This window comes from Oncorhynchus keta, chromosome 34 (assembly GCF_023373465.1).
Source record: "Oncorhynchus keta strain PuntledgeMale-10-30-2019 chromosome 34, Oket_V2, whole genome shotgun sequence".
NCBI classification, from domain to species: domain Eukaryota; kingdom Metazoa; phylum Chordata; class Actinopteri; order Salmoniformes; family Salmonidae; genus Oncorhynchus; species Oncorhynchus keta.
The window spans coordinates 46,695,919-46,715,638 of record NC_068454.1 but is presented as its reverse complement, the minus strand read 5'-3'; the positions used below and the strand labels follow the sequence as shown (position 1 = coordinate 46,715,638).

The window sequence follows — 19,720 nt, the reverse complement described above, 5'->3', positions numbered from 1 at the left end:
TATTGTAATGGTCCAGGTTACAAAGTGGCTCAGTGACTCGTGTTTGCATCTCAATGTGAAAAAAACTGTTTGCATGTTCTTCACAAAGAGGGCAACAGATGCTACTGAGCCAGATGTCTATGTGTCAGGGGAGAAGCTCCAGGTGGTATCCGATTTTAAGTACCTTGGCATCATACTTGATTCCAACCTCTCTTTTAAAAAGCATGTGAAAAAGGTAATTCAAATAACTAAATTCAATCTAGCTAATTTCCGATTTATACGAAATTGTTTGACTACAGAGGTAGCAAAACTGTACTTCAAATCTATTATACTCCCCCACTTAACATACTGCTTGACGAGTTGGGCCCAAGCTTGCTGTACAACATTAAAACCTATTCAGTCTGTCTACAAACAGGCTCTCAAAGTGCTTGATAGGAAGCCCAATAGCCATCATCATTGTCACATCCTTAGAAAACATGAGCTCTTGAGTTGGGAAAATCTTGTGCAATACACCGACGCATGTCTTGTATTCAAGATCCTTAATGGCCTGGCTCCCCCTCCACTCAATATTTTTGTTAAACAGAAAACCCAGACATATGGCAGCAGATCCACAAGGTCTGCCATGAGAGGTGACTGTATAGTTCCCCTAAGGAAAAGCACCTTTAGTAAATCTGCATTCTCTGTGAGAGCTTCCCATGTCTGGAATACACTGCCATCAGACACACATAACTGCACCACATATCACACTTTCACAAAATGCTTGAAGACATGGCTAAAGGTCAATCAGATTTGTGAACATGGTCCCTAGCTGTGTGTTGCCGCTTTCCATGTTGTCTGTTGTCTGTAGCTTGTGAGGTGTGGAAACACTTTGTTGCGTTTATGAATTTTGTCTTGCTGCTTTTTGTTCTATGTTGCTCTGTCTGTATGCTATGTCTTGCTTGTCCTATGTTGCTATGTTGCTATGTCTATGGTGCTATTGTCTATATTGTAATTGTTTTTAATAACCTGCCCAGGGACTGCGGTTGACAATTAGCTGGCTAAAACCGGCACTTTTACTGAAACGTTGATTAATGTGCACTGTCCCTGTAAAAATAAAATAAAATAAAATAAAATAAAATAAAAAAAATAAAAACTGCTGTGAGTCAGATCTGTACCAGACGGTGTATCTGTGTGTAGAGTACGTGAACAGGGAGTACAGGAGGGGACAAAGCACGCACCCCTGAGGGGGCGCAGCGTTGATGATCAGCGTGGCAGATTAATTGTTGCCCAACCTTACCACCTGGGGGCGGCCCATCAAGAAGTCCAGGATTCAGTTGCAGAGGGAGGTTTTTAGTCCCAGGGACCTTAGCTTAGTGATGAGCTTTGTGTGCACTATGGTGTTGAAAGCTGAGCTGTAGTCAATGAACAGCATTCTCACATAGGTGTTCCTTTTGTCCAGGTGGGAAAAGGCAGTGTGGAGTGCGATTGAGATTGTGTCATCTGTGGATCTGTTGGGGAAGAGTAAAGCGATTTGGAGTGGGTTTAGGGTTTCCGGGAATATGGTTTTGATGTGAGCCATGACCAGCCTTTCAAAGCACTTCATGGCTACCGATATGAGTGATACGGGGCGGTAGTCATTTAGGCAGATTACCTTTGCATTCTTGGGCTCAAGGACAATGGTGGTCTGCTTGAAACATGTGGGTATTACAGACTTGGTCGGGGAGAGGTTGAAAATGTCAGTGAAGACACTTACCAGTTGGTCCACGCATGCTCTGAGTACACGTCCTAGTAATCCGCTAGGCCCCGCCGCCTTGTGAATGTTGACCTGTTTAAAGGCCTTGCTCACGTCATCTACGAAGATCGTGAACACACAGTCGTCCGGAACAGCTGGTGTCTCATGCATGCTTCAGTGTTGCTTGCAACGAAACAAGCATAAAATAAATTTAGCTCATCTGGTAGGCTTTATCATGACTTTGAAAACTTTCTACTTATCATTAAACATATTCTAACTTACATGTACACAGTTGGAAACAGGCCATTTTATGCAAAGACAGTAACCTACATATGATTCAATTTTAATAGCCAGGCCTTACTTCCTGGCTACTATGACACATCTGGCAGTTCCTTCTCTTCCTAGCCTGTCACGTGGCATGGTTGCCATTGTAATATATCAGTTTTGGTTGCCAATATACATGCACATAGTACTTCAAATCACCCCAACTATCTCATACCCCAGTACACTGACAAGGTACTGGTAGGCCTTGTATATTGCCTCGTTATTGTTATTTCATTGTTATTTAATTGTGTTACTATTTTACCTATTTGCACATTTAACTGCATGGAAAAGGGATCATAAGTAAGCATTTTACGGTATGTTGATTTGATTTTGAAATGCACATCAAATAAAGTTTAATTTGATATTGGATCTTTAATTGATGATTGTATTAATATATAATAACCTCAGTCTATAAATCCTATTCCCCCTCAGGAGACTGAAACGATTTGGCATGGTTCCTCAGATCCTCAAAAGGTTCTACAGCTGCACTATTAAGAGCAGCTGTAGCAGCTGACTGGTTACATCACTGCCTAGTATGGCAACTGCTCGGCTTCCAACCGCAAAGCACGACAGAGGTTAGTGCAAACGGCCCAGTACATCACTGGGGCCAAGCTTCCTGCCATCCAGGACCTCTATACCAGGCGGTGTCAGAGGAAGACCCTAAAAATGGTTAAAGACTCCAGCCACCCTAGTCATAGAATGTTCTCTGTGCTACCGCACGGCAAGCGGTACCGGAGCGCCAAGTCGAGGTCCAAGAGTCTTCTAAAGAGCTTCTACCCCAAGCCATAAGACTCCTGAACACCTAATCAAATGGCTACCCAGACTATTTGCATTGTCCACCCCCCCCCCTCTCTTTTACACCGCTGCTACTCTCTGTTGTTATCATCTATGCATTGTCACTTTAATAACTCTCCCTACACGTACATATTACCTCAAATAACCGGTGTCACCGCACATTGACTCTGTACCGGTAACCCATCTGTATATAGTCCCGCTATTTTTTAATTACTTGTTACATTTATTTTTTTATCCTTATCCATATTTTTTTCAAATGTCACACTATCCAGGTCTATGCCCAAACAGTTTGAGCTTACTTTTAAAAATCCATCTCTCCAGAAATAAGTCCTTCACTCTTGCCGCTTGTTATAGACCCCACTCAGCTCCCAGCTGTACCCTGGACACCATATGTGAATTGATTGCCCCCCATCTATCGTCAGAGTTTGTACTGTTAGGTGACCTAAACTGGGATATGCTTAACATCCCAGCCATCCTACAATCTAAGCTAGATGCCCTCAATCTTACATAAATTATCAATGAACCTACCAGGTACAACCCCAAATCCATAAACATGGGCACCCTCATAGATATCATCCTGACCAACTTGCCCTCTAAATACACCTCTGCTATTTTCAACCGGGATCTCAGCGATCACTGCCTCATTACCTGCGTCCGTTATAGGTCCACGGTCAAACGACCACCCCTCAGCCCTGTCAAACGCTCCCTAAAACACTTCTGCGAGCAGGCCTTTCTAATCGACCTGGCCCGGGTATCCTAGAACGGTATTGACCTCATCCAGTCAGTAGAGGATGCCTGGTTGTTCTCTAAAAGTGCATTCCTCACCATCTTAAATAAGCATGTCCCTTTCAAAAATGTAGAACTAAGAACAGAAATAGCCCTTGGTTCACTCCAGACTTGACTGCACATGACAAGCAAAAAAACATCCTGTGGCGTACTGCACTAGCATCGAATAGTCCCCATGATATTAAACTTGTCAGGGAAGTCAGGAACCAATATACACAGTCACTTAGGAAAGCAAAGGCTAGCTTTTTCAAAACAGAGGCTAGCTTTTTCCAAACTCCCCAAATTTTAGGGACGCTGTAAAGTTCATGGAGAATAAGAGCACCTCCTCCCAGCTGCCCACTGAATTGAGGATGGGAAACACTGTCACCACCGATAAATCCACGATAATCAAGAATTTCAATAACCATTTCTCTATGGCTGGCCATTCTTTCCACCTGGCTACCCCAACCCCGGCCAACAGCTCTGCACCGCCCACAGTAACTGGCCCAAGCCCCCCCGCTTCTCCTTCACCATAATCCAGACAGCTGATGTTCTGATAGAGCTGCAAAATCTGGATCCCTACAAATCAGCTGGGCTAGACAATCTGGACTCTCTCTTTCTAAAATGATCTGCCGCCATTGTTGGACCCCTATTTACTAGTCTGTTCAACCTCTTTCGTATCGTCTGAGATTCCTAAAGATTGGAAAGAGGCCGCGGTCATCCCCCTATTCAAAGGGGGAGACACTCTAGACCCAAACTGTTACGGACCTGTATCTATCCTGCTTTGCCTTTATAAAGTCTTTGAAAGCCAAGTGAACAAACAGATCACCGACCATTTAGAATCCCACCGTAAAAACCATACAGACATTTTCCAGCCAAGGAGAGGTGTCACAAAAGTCAGAAATAGCGTTAAAATTAATCAGATCATCTTCATCTGGTGCCACTCCCAGGACTCAGTGTTACACAATAAATGTTTGTTTTGTTCGATAAAGTTCATCTTTATGTCCAAAAACCTCCTTTTTGTTTACGCGCTTTAGTTCAGTAATCCATATGCACAAAGCGTGGGCACAACATCCAGATGAAAAGTCAAAAAAGTTCAATTAAAGTTCGTAGAAACATGTCAACCAATGTTTCTAATCAATCCTTAGGGTGATTTAGTCATAAAGTTTCAATAATGTTTCAACCGGACAATACCGTTTTCATTAGAAAGGAAAGGGAACGAACGTCGCACTCATGGCCACGTGAGATAAACAACTCATGTTTTTCAGCTGAGCCACTTACTCTGAGTGCTCTTATTCTCCACCCTTGAACAATAGAAGCCTGAAACAACTTCTAAAGACTGTTGACATCTACTGGAAGCCTTAGGAAGTGCAATCTGACCCCACAGACACTGGATATTCGATAGGCATTCACTTGAAAACGACAAACCTCAGAATTCCCACTCCCTGGTTAGATTTTTCTCAGGTTTTCGCCTGCCATATGAGTTCCGCTATACTCACAGACATTATTTTAACAGTTTTGGAAACTTTAGAGTGTTTTCTATCCAAATATACGAATTATGCATATGCATATTCTAGCTTCTGGGCCTGAGTAACAGGCAGTTTACTTTGGGCACGCTTCTCATCCAAACTTCCCAATGCTGCCCCCTATCTTAAGCATATCCAATCCAAAATTAAATCTAGAATAGGCTTCCTATTTAGCAACAAATCCTTCTTCACTCATGCTGCCAAACATACCCTCATAAAACTGACTATCCTACTGATCCTTGACTTCGGCGATGTCATTTACAAAATAGCCTCCAACACTCTACTCAGCAAATTGGATACAGTCTATCACAGTGCCATCTGTTTTGTCACCAAAGCCCCATATACTACCCACCACTGCGACCTGTATGCTCTCATTGGCTGGTCCTCGCTTCATATTCCTCGCCAAACCCACTGGCTCCAGGTCATCTTTTAGTCTTTGCTAGTTAAAGCCCCGCCTTATCTCAGCTCACTGGTCACCATAGCAACACCCACCCGTAGCACACGCTACTCGCTAGCCAACACCTACTTTGGCCGCCTTTCCTTACAGTTCTCTGCTGCCAATAACTGGAACGAATTGCAAAAATAACTCAAGTTGGACACATATCTCCCTCACTAACTTTAAGCATCAGCTGACAGAGCAGCTTACCGATCTCTGCAGCTGTACACAGCCCATCTGTAAATAGCCCATCCAACCAACCATCTACCTACCTCATCCCATATGTTTTCCTGCTCTTTTGCACACCAGTATTTCTACTTGCACTTCCTCATCTGCACATCTATCACTCCAGTGTTAATTGTTAAATTGTAATTAAGTCGCCACTATGGCCTATTTATTGCCTTACCTCCTTACTTCATTTGCACACACTGTATACATATTTTCTATTGTGTTATTGACTGTACGTTAGTTTATCCCATGTGTAACTCTGTGCTGTTGGTTTTGTCGCACAGCTTTGCTTTATCTTGGCCAGGTCGCAGTTGTAAATGAGAACTTGTTCTCAACTGGCCTACCTGGTTAAATAAAGGTGAACTGAAAATAAAAACATTGTTGGTTTGGGGCTCTTAAGTAAGCTTTTCACTGTTGTATTGCATGTGACTAATACAATTTGATTTGAAATGTATTAACTAGGTTGGAGGCTGACTGGTCAAGCTCTGTTTGTATCATTAAACATATTCTGATTTACATGTACACAGTCGGAAATAGGCAATTTTATGCAGCGAGTAGCCTACATATAATTCCATTTTAAATTTGGCTCCCCAGTGCGGGCTTACATCCTGGCTATTTTGACGCATCTGGCAGTTTCTTCTCTTCCTAGCCTGTCACGTGGCATGGTTTCCATAGTAACGTATCAGTTTTGGTTGTTTTGATGCGTTGCTGGACTGAAGCGAACTGATGTCCTAGCGACAAACAAGCACTTTACGTGTAGATATAGCTAGCGAACTAGCTAAACTATTGTTATATGTTTACAGTAGGAAGCTTTCTAGCTAGTAAACCGTTCCTGAAACGTAGCTAGCAAGGTACTTAAAGGTAAGCCTAACGTTAGCTAGCGAGCTAGCTTTGGCTATCAGTGTCATGGTTAAGTTAGCTACGTTAGCTAACTAGCTAGCAAGCAGGCTCCTTAATAACTAATTTGTAACTAACAGTAACGTTAATCTAACTAAAGTTAGCTAGCTAAATTATATAATATGCTAAATGATCTCCAGGCTAACGTCACTGTGGTTACTCAAATTAACTAGCTAACGTAGCTAGGTCCTTCTCATAGATTTATTTCGGTCTGGCACCATGCTATGTCGTGACCCCTTTGAAAAGTTTAGTTAATCTTGTTTCAATGTTCTAGAGTTGGTGGCCAAAGCGGGCCAGCAAGGAGGTCAGAATGTCGGGCGACCTGGTAGGAGTGTGGGAAGTGGCCCTGAGCGATGGAGTCCATCGGATTGAGTTTGAACATGGCACAACCACGGGGAAAAGGATCATCTACATAGACGGAAAGGTAAAACTTGATAAATAATAGTTACGTTACACTTAACCCTATTTATTAGACAAGCAGACAAAACGTCAAGCATCAACAAACTCGGAGAATCTCTCCCACTCACTAAACTCACTCCCTCTCTCTGTTTGAGATTGAGTGGTAGCTTCTCTTGATCTCCCTCAATGGCAGTCACATTCAGAGAACCATTTAACATGTCAGTCTTTGCCATGTCGTGTGTGTGTGTGTGTATATATATATATATATATATATATATATATATTATATTTGCTTACAATTACTACTCGGGTACTGTCAAGTAAATGTAGGCATTTTGAATATAGGTCTAATATTATAACAGTATGACAGTAACATAGAATCACACTGAATTATTGGACCTCTTGCATTTGTCCCTTTGCCCAGGAAATTGTAAGAAGAGACTGGATGTTCAAGCTGGTGGGAAAGGAGACCTTCAATGTAGGAAGTGCGGCCACCAAAGCGACCATTAACATTGACGCAGTGAGCGGCTTTGCTTACGAATACACCCTGGAGATCAATGGAAAGAGCCTGAAAACGTACATGGAGAACCGCTCCAAAGTCACCAACACTTGGCTGCTGAACCTGGACGGCATCGACTGCAGGGTCGTCCTGGGTAAGATATGTGCCCTATGTGTCCATTTCCTCTCCCCAGCTTTTAATGTAAACATACAGTGTGTCAACCACTATAAGGGGAAACTGATATTGAACACTGCCTGTCTTTTTGAGCCATTGAGATTTATTTACAAAGTGCCAAAGATTGCTGTGGCAATATTTGTATTTTGTGGATGTTTGCAAAGCACCTCCCATAAAATATAAATTACATCAAATTACTCAAGTCTGAATGCTGATAGGCTATGTCAGCCACTCTGGAACTTCAAAGTGAAATAGATGGGTTCAAAATAAACTTCACTGTTTATAAAATGCCCCATGGTAATGTTAGGTCTGACTTGTCCTAACACAATGACAGGCAATGGTGCAAAAAAATTACATTTACATTTAAGTCATTTAGCAGACGCTCTTATCCAGAGCGACTTACAAATTGGTGCATTCACCTTATGACATCCAGTGGAACAGCCACTTTACAATAGTGCATCTAAATCTTTTAAGGGGGGGGGGGGTGAGAAGGATTACTTTATCCTATCCTAGGTATTCCTTAAAGAGGTGGGGTTTCAGGTGTCTCCGGAAGGTGGTGATTGACTCCGCTGTCCTGGCGTCGTGAGGGAGTTTGTTCCACCATTGGGGAGCCAGAGCAGCGAACAGTTTTGACTGGGCTGAGCGGGAACTGTACTTCCTCAGTGGTAGGGAGGCGAGCAGGCCAGAGGTGGATGAACGCAGTCAATGACCTTTTCACAAACCCATGTGTTCGGTTATTGGTTGTTGCATTTGTTAGTTTGAGGATATGGAACTGACAAATTACCATTGCATTAGCTAGGCTATAGTACCTTTGATGGTTCACTATTGAACAGAGTGGGCATGACTGTAAAAATATTCACTCCTAGTGTGGTTAGTATAGTGTTAGCCTATTTCTTTATGCTACGGCCCTTAAAACTTGCACACCTCGGCAATCAAAACAAAGACCACCAGAATACCAACACTTATCATCCACTGGTGGTATGTCATGGATGAGGCTGTTATTTTTATAGCCTCTAAACTCCACACCACCATCCTAGGGCTTATGGAAAACAGTAGGCCTTGTAACTGTTCCAGGCTGGGAAAGACAGGTAGCCCAGAGGTTAAAGAGATGGGCCAGTAACCAGAGGGTTTCCAGTTCCAATCCTAAGTCTGAGGGGGAAACCAAGAGCTGGCAAATGGAGATGCCATCACCTGCTGTTGTGCCCTTGAGCAAGGCACCTCTCACCTAAAACTCTGCGCTTCCGAGTGGCACAGCAGTCTAAGGCACTGCATCTCAGTGCTAGAGGCGTCAAAAAACAGACTCTGGTTCGATCCCGGGCTGTATCACAACTGGCTGTGATCGGGAGTCACATAGGGCGGCACACAATTGGCCCAGCGTCGTCCGGGTTAGGGGAGGGTTTGGCCGAGATAGGCCGTCATTGTAAAAAAAAAAAAAAGAAATGCTCCAGGTGCTCATTTCTAAGGCCAAATCCTTATTCTTCTTCTTCATTTGGCACTTTGCCACCTGCCCTCTACACCACTGCTCAGATAAGTTCAGATATCAGGTGATACTGTCCCCTTTTCTAAGAAATGGCTCAGATGGGTTGGCCGGTCTAGCAGTAATAACGCAGCCTCTGGCACGTCTACAGTGTCAGCATAGGTTCGAATCCGGCCTACTTTCCCCAATGTTATACTCTCACCATCTGTTTTAATAGAGTCTGAAAACACCTTTAAAAATACATCTATTTTACCATTGCGTGTAAAAATGTAAAAAACTGAAGACACCACGTCATTTTTGGACACATTTTATTGACACGGTAGCGCCACGGATACGGCAGCGTCACGCTCGCTTGCAAAATAGTGTAGAAGCAATTGCCTGACTGTAAACCATTTTAAGTGGCTAGCTAATCATCTTGGTAAACTGTGGGGGGAAACAATTCACTTATTTATCATTAATTAACCACTGCACATGCATTTGGTAACAAACACGACGCTGTCTCCAAAGTCAAGGTTTCTCCAGCAATATTTACTTGACGTTCTTTGACGTCTCCACTTTACAAGCTCAGGATCCACTTGTGTTGGTAGGCAGTTAATTGTATGTGTTCCTTGATTGTATTTGGCAACCCTGTCCCTGTATTCATAGAGAGAAGCAACTGGTTGGTGTGAAAATGGACGCGGTCGTTGACGCGGCTGATTTGTAGAGGCCCCCATCTTAGCGGTGTAGATCATTTTTATAATTTTTAGGCCAATTTCCTGCAATTTTACATATTTCTCCATGGAGCGGATATTTTTTTTCTGTTTTAAAATACATTTTTCTACAATTGTACACATTTTGACAGGCAGCTCAGAGAAACTTTCCTGCAATTCTATGCATTTTGTTATGGATAATTCTGTGTTCTTTTGCTCAAACAAAATAAATAATGCTAAATTTTATAATATTATTTTGGGAATTTTCTATTCTCCCTGACTGTCTAGCTTTTATATTGGTGATTGTAAGTTCTCAAAGACTATATTATAAAACATATATATATACAGTTGAAGTCGGAAGTTTATATACACTTAGGTTGGAGTCATTAAAACTCGTTTTTCAACCACTCCACAATTTCTTGTCAACAAACTATAGTTTTGGCAAGTCAGTTAGGACATCTACTTTGTGCATGTAATTTTTCAAACAATTGTTTACAGACAGATTATTTCACATATTATTCACTGTATCACAATTCCAGTGGGTCAGAAGTTTACATACACTAAGTTGACTGTGCCTTTTAAACAGCTTGGAGAATCCCAGAAAATAATGTAATGGCTTTAGAAGCTTCTGATAGGCTACTTGACATAATTTGAGTCAATTGGAGGTGTACCTGTGGAAGTATTTCAAGGCCTACCTTCAAACTCAGTGGCACTTTGCTTGACATCGTGGGAAAATCAAAAGTAATCTGCCAAGACCTTGTAGACCTCCACAAGTCTCGTTCATCATTGGGAGAAATTTCCAAATGCCTGAAGGTACCACGTTCATCTGTACAAACAATAGTAACCAATTATAAACACCATGGGACCACACAGCTGTCATACCGCTCAGGAAGGAGACGCTTTCTGTCTCCTAGAGATTAACGTATTTTGGTGCGAAAAGTGCAAATCAATCCCAGAACAACAGCAAAGGACCTTGTGAAGATGCTGGAGGAAACAGGTACAAAGCTACAGTAAAACGAGTCCTATAGCGACATAGCCTGAAAGGCTGCTCAGCAAGGAAGAAGCCACTGCTCCAAAACCGCCACAAAAAAGCCAGACTACAGTTTGCAACTGCACATGGGGACAAAGATCATACTATTTGGAGAAATGTCCTCTGGTCTGATGAAACAAAAATAGAACTGTTTGGCCATAATGACCATCGTTATGTTTGGAGGGAAAAGGGGGAGGCTTGCAAGCCGAAGGACACCATCCCAACCATAAAGCACGGGGTGGCAGGATCATGTCGTGGGGGTGCTTTGCTGCAGGAGGGACTGGTGCACTTTACAAAATAGATGGCATCATGAAGTTAAGCTTGGTCGCAAATGGGTCTTCCAAATGGACAATGACCCAAAGCATACTTCCAAAGTTGTGGCAAAATGGCTTAAGGACAACAATGTCAAGGTATTGGAGTGACCATCACAAAGCCCTGACCTCAATCCCATTGAAAATTTGTGGGCAGAACTGAAAAAGTGCGTGCGAGCAAGGAGGCCTACAAACCTGACTCGTTTACCCCAGCTCTTTTATTTATTTTTATTTTACCAGGCAAGTCAGTTAAGAATAAATTCTTATTTTCAATGACGGCCTAGGAACAGTGGGTTAACTGCCTGTTCAACCTTGTCAGCTCAGGGGTTTGAACTTGCAACCTTGCGGTTACTAGTCCAACGCTCTAACCACTAGGCTACCCTGCCGCCTCTGTCAGGAGGAATGGGCCAAAATTCACCCAACTTATTGTGGAAAGCTTGTGGAAGGCTGCCCGAAACATTTGACCCAAGTTTAACCATTTAAATGGCAATACTGCCAAATACTAATTGAGTGTATGTACATTTCTGACCCACTGGGAATGTGATGAAAGAAATTAAAGCATAAATAAATCATTCTCTCTACTATTATTCTGACATTTCACATTATCATAATAAAGTGGTGATTTAAGACAGGGAATTATTACTAGGATTAAATGTCAGGAATTATAAAAAACTGAGTTTAAATGTATTTGGCTAAGGTGTATGTTAACTTCTGACTTCAACTGTAGGTCATTATCTTTTCTACATACTTTATATCTGGTTTTAGTTGTTTCAGTTTACACTGAAAGGGCCCGCCCCACTGTTTGGATTTCGGTGACCCGAAAAAAACACTTAGGTGGACCAGCTACGAATTTCACTGGCATGAAAAGTCCATCACCCTTGCTCTCAGAAACAATTGAAGTGTTACGCACACTACCCTTAAGTCACATCTACTTTAAATGAACAGTTTAATTGAATGTGCTCTCTAAATAATTACATGAAAAATAACACTGAAGGAAAACACAAATTAATTTAGTTAGGCCTACTACCATAACCAACACAATGCCATCTCGATAAAGGATAGCAGGAGAGCATTTGAAAGAGACTGGAGAAGTCCAGGTTAATTTTCAGTCTATTGGTAATTTTGACTCACGCTCCTTTGAAATCACTCAAAAGCTTATCTGAACATAGCCTAAGAAAAATGCTTTACTTTGGCAGAAGCCAAGTCACAGCTATCTTAAAGGCATGTTCTCACGGTGATCATCAATCAGGAGTACAATATGTGCTGCTTACATTCTGTGTATCCTGAAGTATTTTATTGATGTTTGCCTAATATGTGTTATTTCTCTTTCCACAGAGAAAGACACTATGGATATTTGGTGTAATGGACAAAAAATGGAGACAGCGGTAAGCATCTTCCCTCCAATCATGCTGAGAATCACTTAGCAAAAAGATGAATAGTAAAACGCGGATGCCCCGTCTACCGGGCAATCTGTTTATTTCCTGTGTTTGAGGGGTGCAAAATCGACTTGTCACTTAAATCTTGCTGGATTGATTGCTTTTATTATAATCAAATTATATTTGTCACATGCGCCGGATACAACAGGTGTAGTAGACCTTACAGTGAAATGCTTACTTACAAGACCTTAACCAACAATGCAGTTGAGAAAATACGTTTTTTAATAAGTAAGAAATAATAACAAATAATTAAAGAGCAGCAGTAAATTAAAATAGCGGGGCTATATTACAGGGGGTACCGGTACAGAGTCAATGTGCGGGGGCATTGGTGTCGAGGTAACTGAGGTAATATGTACATGTATGAAGAGTTATTAAAGTGACTAAGCATAGATAATAACATAGAGTAGCAGCAGTGTAGAGGGAGGAGGGGTGGGCAGTGCAAATACACTGCGTGCACAATTTAGGCAAATTGTGTTCCTCAGGATTCATTTTATTGTTGAACAAACACAATGCTCTCAGTCAATCCAAAATGTTATTGAACCTCAAACCAGAATGTGTAACAAAGGAGAGGTGATTTTTGTCTTTCTCGGGGAATATATAAGTGTGCACAATTATTAGGCAACTATTAGTGTGCAGAATTAGGCAACTAAATTACAAAAATAATTTCTCCCAACTCATGTGTTTATTCAACATTTCAGTAAGTGTAACAAATAAGTAACACAAAATGGCAATTAAATAAAAATGTTGGCCCTTCAAAAATATTCAGTGACCTTCTTTTCAATAACTGCCATGAGCCTTCCAGTTTCTTGATCTGTTCACGATCAACTTTCGCTGAAGCAGCAACTACAGCCTCCCAAATGCTGTTCAAAGAGGTGTATTGTCTTCCCTCACTGTAAATCTCACATTTGAGAAGGGCCCACAAGTTCTCAATAGAATTTAAGTCAGGTGAGGAAGGGGGCCAGGCATCTTTGAGGCCCTTGCTGGCTAGCCAAGCAGTGGATACTTGGATGCATGTGATGGAGCATTGTCCTACATAAAGATCATGGCCTTCTTGAATGCTGAGGACTTATTCCTATACCACTGCTTGAAGAAGGTATCTTCCAGAAACTGGCAGTAAGTTTGGGAGTTGAGTTTCAGTCCATCTTCAACCCGAAAACGTCCAACTACCTCATCCTTAATGATAGCAGCCCATACCAGTACCCCTCCTTCACCTTGCTGGCGCCTGACTTGAAGTGGTGCCCTGTGTCCATTACTGATCCAGCCACGGGCCCATCCATCTGGTCCATCAAGAGTCACTCTCATTTCATCTGTCCATAAAACCTTTGAAAAATTGCCCAATCTTGATGCTTCAACTTGTGAATCTTATTCAGTGGTGGTCGTGTTTCTGCCATCTTGACCTTGGCCATGTCTCTGAGCACTTGACACCTTGTACTTCTGGAATATGGTGGCACTGGAGGATAATGGGTTCCTGGTGGCTTTGCATTTTTTGTGCCACAGCTGACGATTCGCAACAAAACTTTTGATTGTCCGGTGGTCACGCCTCAATAGTTTAGCTATTTAAAGAGTGCTTCATCTGCCCGAAAGGCATTTTAAAATGTTTGACTTTTCAGTGTCAATTAAATGAAGCTGCCTAATAATTATGCACAGCTTAATGTAAATGTTATCCAATTTCGCCACACAATCCCTCATTACACAAATACATATCACCTAAAAATAATTCCATTCAATAAGCATTCAAGTTTGTATAGTTTGGAGTTGGAAAATGTGCATAGAAATAAGAAATAAGATCACAATACTCATTTGATTAGCTTGGGGGAAGAAGCTGTTTAGAAGCCTCTTGGACCTAGACTTGGCGCTCTGGTACCGCTTGCCATGCGGTAGCAGAGAGGACAGTCTATGACTACTAGGGTGGCTGGAGTCTTTGACCATTTTTAGGGCCTTCCTCTGACACCGCCTGGTATAGATGTCCTGGATGGCAGGATGCTTGGCCCCGGTGATGTATTGGGCCGTACTCACTACCCTTTGTAGTGCCTTGCGGTTGGAGGCCGAGCAGTTGCCATACCAGGCAGTGATGCAACCCGTCAGGATGCTCTCGATGGTGCAGCTGTAAAACCGTTTGAGGATCTGAGGACCCACGCCAAATCTTTTCAGTCTCCTGAGGGGGAATAGGTTTTGTCATGTCCTCTTCACGACTGTCTTGGTGTGCTTGGACCCTGTTAGTTTGTTGGTGATGTGGACGCCAAGGAACTTGAAGCTCTCAACCTACAGGCCCGTCGATCAGAATGGGGGAGTGCTCGATCCTCCTTTTCCTGTAGTCCACAATCATCTCCTTTGTCTTGATCACGTTCAGGGAGAGGTTATTGTCCTTGCATCACATGGTCAGGTCTCTGACCTCCTCCCTATAGGCTATCTCATTGTCGTCAGTGATCAGGCCTACCACTGTTGTGTCAAACTTAATGATGGTGTTGGAGTCGTGCCTGGCTGTGCAGTCATGAGTGAACAGGGAGTACAGGAGGGAACTGAGCATGCACCCCTGAGGGGCCCCCGTGTTGAGGACCAGCGTGGCGGATATGTTGTTACCTACCCTTACCACCTGGGGGCGGCCCGGAAGTCCAGGATCCAGGAAGTCCAGGATCCAGTTGCAGAGGGAGGTGTTTAGTCCCAGGGTCCTTAGCTTAGTGATGAGCTTTGAGGGCACTATGGTGTTGAACGCTGAGCTGTAGTCAATGAACAGCATTCTCACATGGGTGTTCCTTTTGTCCAGGTGTGAAAGGGCAGTGTGGAGTGCAATAGAGATTGCATCATCTGTGGATCTGTTGGTGCGATATGCAAATTGGGTTGGGTCTAGGGTTTCTAGGATAATGGTGTTGATTATAACCATGACCAGCCTTTCAAAGCATTTCATGGTTACAGACGTGAGTGCTACGGGTCGGTAGTCATTTAGGCAGGTTACATTAGTGTTCTTGGGTACAGGGACTATGGTGGTCTGCTTGAAACATGTTGGTATTACAGACTCAGACAGGGAGAGGTTGAAAATGTCAGTGAAGACACTTGCCAGTTGGTCAAATGGCAGCTGCGACTCTTTCATACTCTTGTTCGTGCCTTTAGTATTTTCCCCATTAACGTTACAACCGCAGACATTTTTGTAATGTCCTGTCAAGCACATCCTGTCAAGGGCTCAATGGAATGCGTTGTTTTTCTGTTGCATCGATAAGAATGTTTAAGCTTTGTTGTAAATTTAACTCATCATCTCAACACTTACATCACAAGAAAAGAAAAAAGTTACCTTTTTTGATGGGTGTTCATTTTTTTGGAATTTAATTAAGTAATAATTTAATATAGTTGAAATGTTTACAAATTAATCTGCTGTTATGAAAGCAACTTCTGAAAATTAACACTTGGATTATAGTGATATTATGGCTGATCTCGCAAACAATGTAATGTATGTATCGATGTTATCTAAAGCCAAGTGTGTTGACTTTTAATCCAAGGGTATATTGATACATTTGTTGAATTATGTAACAGAAGGTGACAACAATGGTAATTAATGAGTCAGTCTAGACAGCACTGGTATATGCAGGTAATTTAGGCCTAGACAGTCATTTTTGGTGGTTGCAGCCCTGTTCCACACCTTTATGTTAATGTATTAATATATTAAATACACCCAGTGTATTAATGCAAATGAGGCACATATCATTTTGATTATTTTAACACAAAATATTTTTTTCAACACCTGATACCATTAGAAAATGTATGAGAGGATTCTAGGAAAAAAATTGAGGTTAACATTATTTGATTTTATAAAGAAGACGCAATAAAACAGGGAAATGCACCACTCCTAACCTCCTAGCCCACTTAAAATCAAACTGGCCCTCTATATCCCTCCATACACTCTTAATTTATGTATAATATTTACATTACATTAAACTTTACTGAAATCTGTTAATCTCTATCTCGTTCACAGGGGGAGTTTGTGGAAGACGGTACTGAGACACACTTCACTCTAAGCGACCATGACTGTTGCATTAAGGCCGTGAGCAGTGGAAAGAGGCGAGATGGCATTATCCACACTTTGCTTGTGGATGGCACAGAGATAGCTGAAACCACAGAGTGATTGTCTGTATAGGTGTTTTGAGCACTTTGTTGGAGTGAAGAAAGCCTTTTTCAAATCAGGGACAAAATAATAAACTGAACATTGGTGCTGTGTGATATTTCACTGTCAAGCTGGAGTCCATGAGGCACCTCTGCACAATGTCCATGATCTTAGATGGTTAACCACCAAAGATCATGGGCATCGTGCAGAGGTACCTCATGGGCTCCAGTTCTGTAGACATACAGTATTTTATATAATTTTATCTGGTAAATTGACATTATCACCAGTGAGTGAAAGGCAGGTTGCACAGTTGTGTCAAGAGGAGTAGTAATGTCAATTAAGTGTTTTTCCTAAATGGGAAAACATTTCTTCATTTTTAAGTTGATATTCCAGTCACTTTCCAGAAAGTGCACTGTGTATGAGGAATCATCCTTGTACTTGTAATTTACAAAACACACATCTGCTTCCCAAATGGCACCCTATTCCCATATGGGCCCTGGTCAAAAGTAGTGCACTATAAAAGGAATAAGGTGCCATTTGGGACACAGAACCTGTCCATGGGCCATGTAGCTCACTTATAATGCATTAATGTGCCAGTAATTTGCTTTTTTGTGTAGGCTGCAACATTCTAAAACAAATTAATTGTAATAACTGGAGTATAAAGTTTATAAACAGATCTGTCCCGTGCATAGTTGGTAACATCAATGGTATGTTTATGTTAATGATTATTTGATGTCAGCCCTTACAATTAATTAATTAATTGAGTTTAGGCAAGTTTGGTAGGTGATAAGTGTATGTAAATACAGTATATGAACTTGTTGGCCCAAATTCTAACAGTTGCAGATAAAGGAAAACCACACTGGGGTTCACTCAGAATTTTGATGCTGTATTGGAGGTGTTAACTGTTAAGAATGATTCATCTCAGTTAACCCAGAACTATAGTCTCGCATAATTGGTCAGATACTTGATTATGTTCTGGGTGTTTAGAGAATGAGGATCAAAACCGGAACGAAGAGCTTCACAATCTCACTTTGCAAGTTACGGGCAAGTCTATGGGCAAAATGTCCACTTTGCAAGTTACGGGAAAAAAAGTGCTAACATCTGCGAAATTGTGATTTGTCCAAAGCACCAGAACTAATGCTGCTCGTTATCCCATGCATCCCTTTGCATTTTGACAGATCTACGCTACCATGTATATTTATGTGGTCTGTCCAGGAGAGATGAAAAACTGACACTTGCCATTGGATATTGATGTGAAAATACACCTGTCCAAAGTATAACGTAAACCTGTCCATGTACCAGTTTTCCTATATCTGTGATTGATTGATTGATTTGGGGTCAATTCAATGGAACGGGACTTCTTTTGCTAGATTCTAGCCAGTGTCTGACATGAACAGAATAAACTGTGCTGTTACTCTCAGATTCTATTTATTTTATATCAAAAGAGCACTATATGTATTCAGGTATAGTTACTGCATTGTTTGTATTATGTACACTGCATGACCAAAAGTATGTGGACAGACACCTGCTTGTCAAACATCTCATTCCAGAATCATGGGCACATTAAGTTGGTCACCCCTTTGCTGCTATAACAGCCTCCTCTCTTCTGGGAAGGCTTTCCACTAGATGTTGGAACATTGCTGTGGGGACTTGCTTCCATTCAGCCACAAGAGCGTTAGTGAGGTCGGGCACTGATTAGGCCTGGCTTGCAGTCTTCGTTCCAATTCATCCCAAACGTGTTCGATGTGGTTGAGGTCAGGGCACTGTGCAGCCTAGTCAAGTTCTTCCACACCGATCTCGACAAACCATTTCTGTATGGACCTCCTTTTGTGCACGGGGGCATGGTGATCTTAGGCTTGTGTGTGGATGCTTGGCTATGGAAACACATTTCATGAAGCTCCCGACGAATAGGTCTTGTGCCGATGTTGCTTCGAGAGGCAGTTTAGAACTTGGTAGTGAGTGTTGCAACCGAGGACAGAATATTTTATGCGCTACACACTTTAGCACTCAGAGGTCCCGTTCTGTGAGCTTGTGTGGCCTGCTACTTTTCGGCTGAGCCTAGACTTTCCACTTCACAATAGCAGGGCAGAAATTTTAAAAACTGACTTGTTGGAAAGGTGCCATCCTATGACAGTCCCATGTTGAAAGTCAATGAGCTCTTCAGTAAGGCCATTCTACTGTCAATGTTTGTCTATGGAGAATGTTTGTCTATGGAGATTGCATGGCGGTGTCCTCGATTTTATATAGCTGTCAGCAAGGGATGTGGCTGAAATAGCCGAATCCACTCATTTGAAAGGGTGTCCATATACTTTTGTATATATAGTGTATATTTTGTTTTGTGTGTCAGGTGTTTCAACATGTTTATAATGTTTATATTTTGTTGAACTTGTCAGACATGACTTATTTGATTAAATCCATGTAATATCACTCAAAGTTGACCCTTATTGTCTTTGTCTAGAATGTTAAAACACCTTTCAGAATCAGTGTGACCTTGCCAACCTGTGTCACATGCTGTAGTCAACTGTGGTGGAACATGTAGCCAAGGCCTAGTTACCTAGATTAGACCCTGCAGAAAATGGATAGGTCTCTTGAAATGGTACATTATTACGTTATTTGTGAAGTGAAAGGTAAGAGATATATTTTTAATGAGAAGCCATTCTCTGGCAAGGTGTAAGGTTAGCAACCTAGGTAAAATGTTTTTTATATTGGATATTTTGTTGTTATTCAGTATTCTCTCATCAATAGCTATTGAACCAAGCCATTACTATGAAAATGATATATTCTGAATCAGGTAGGATGGAGAAACAGTCAAATTAATTTCTTTATTATGTTTTTTTGACCCAGATTTTAATCTTCAATGGCTCTTAAAACCTGTTATGACTAGATGTTCCGCTCGACAACATCCGGTGAAATTGCAGAGCGCGAAATTCAAATTAAATTATTACAAATAT

The 19,720-nt window shown here is 41.8% G+C and overlaps 1 protein-coding gene across 1 annotated transcript; it reads left to right on the top strand.

Annotated features, from left to right (window-relative positions):
- Nucleotides 1–6,412: 6,412 nt before the first annotated feature.
- LOC118367203 (fas apoptotic inhibitory molecule 1-like) lies at nt 6,413–19,196 on the top strand. The gene is made up of 5 exons (XM_035750354.2): nt 6,413–6,625; nt 6,936–7,085; nt 7,485–7,713; nt 12,576–12,625; nt 16,641–19,196. The coding sequence occupies exons 2-5, from the start codon at nt 6,972–6,974 to the stop codon at nt 16,788–16,790; spliced, it is 543 nt and encodes a 180-aa protein (XP_035606247.1). The 5' UTR covers nt 6,413–6,625; nt 6,936–6,971; the 3' UTR covers nt 16,791–19,196.
- The last annotated feature ends 524 nt before the right edge of the window (nt 19,197–19,720 follow it).

What these genes read in the sequence shown, in the direction of transcription:
- LOC118367203 (XM_035750354.2), top strand. Translation starts at nt 6,972, where the DNA reads ATGTCGGGCGACCTGGTAGGAGTGTGGGAAGTGGCCCTGAGCGATGGA. An exon ending in TCATCTACATAGACGGAAAG is followed by an intron (nt 7,086 to 7,484) that starts GTAAAACTTGAT and finishes CCCTTTGCCCAG; the next exon opens with GAAATTGTAAGAAGAGACTG. An exon ending in CGACTGCAGGGTCGTCCTGG is followed by an intron (nt 7,714 to 12,575) that starts GTAAGATATGTG and finishes CTCTTTCCACAG; the next exon opens with AGAAAGACACTATGGATATT.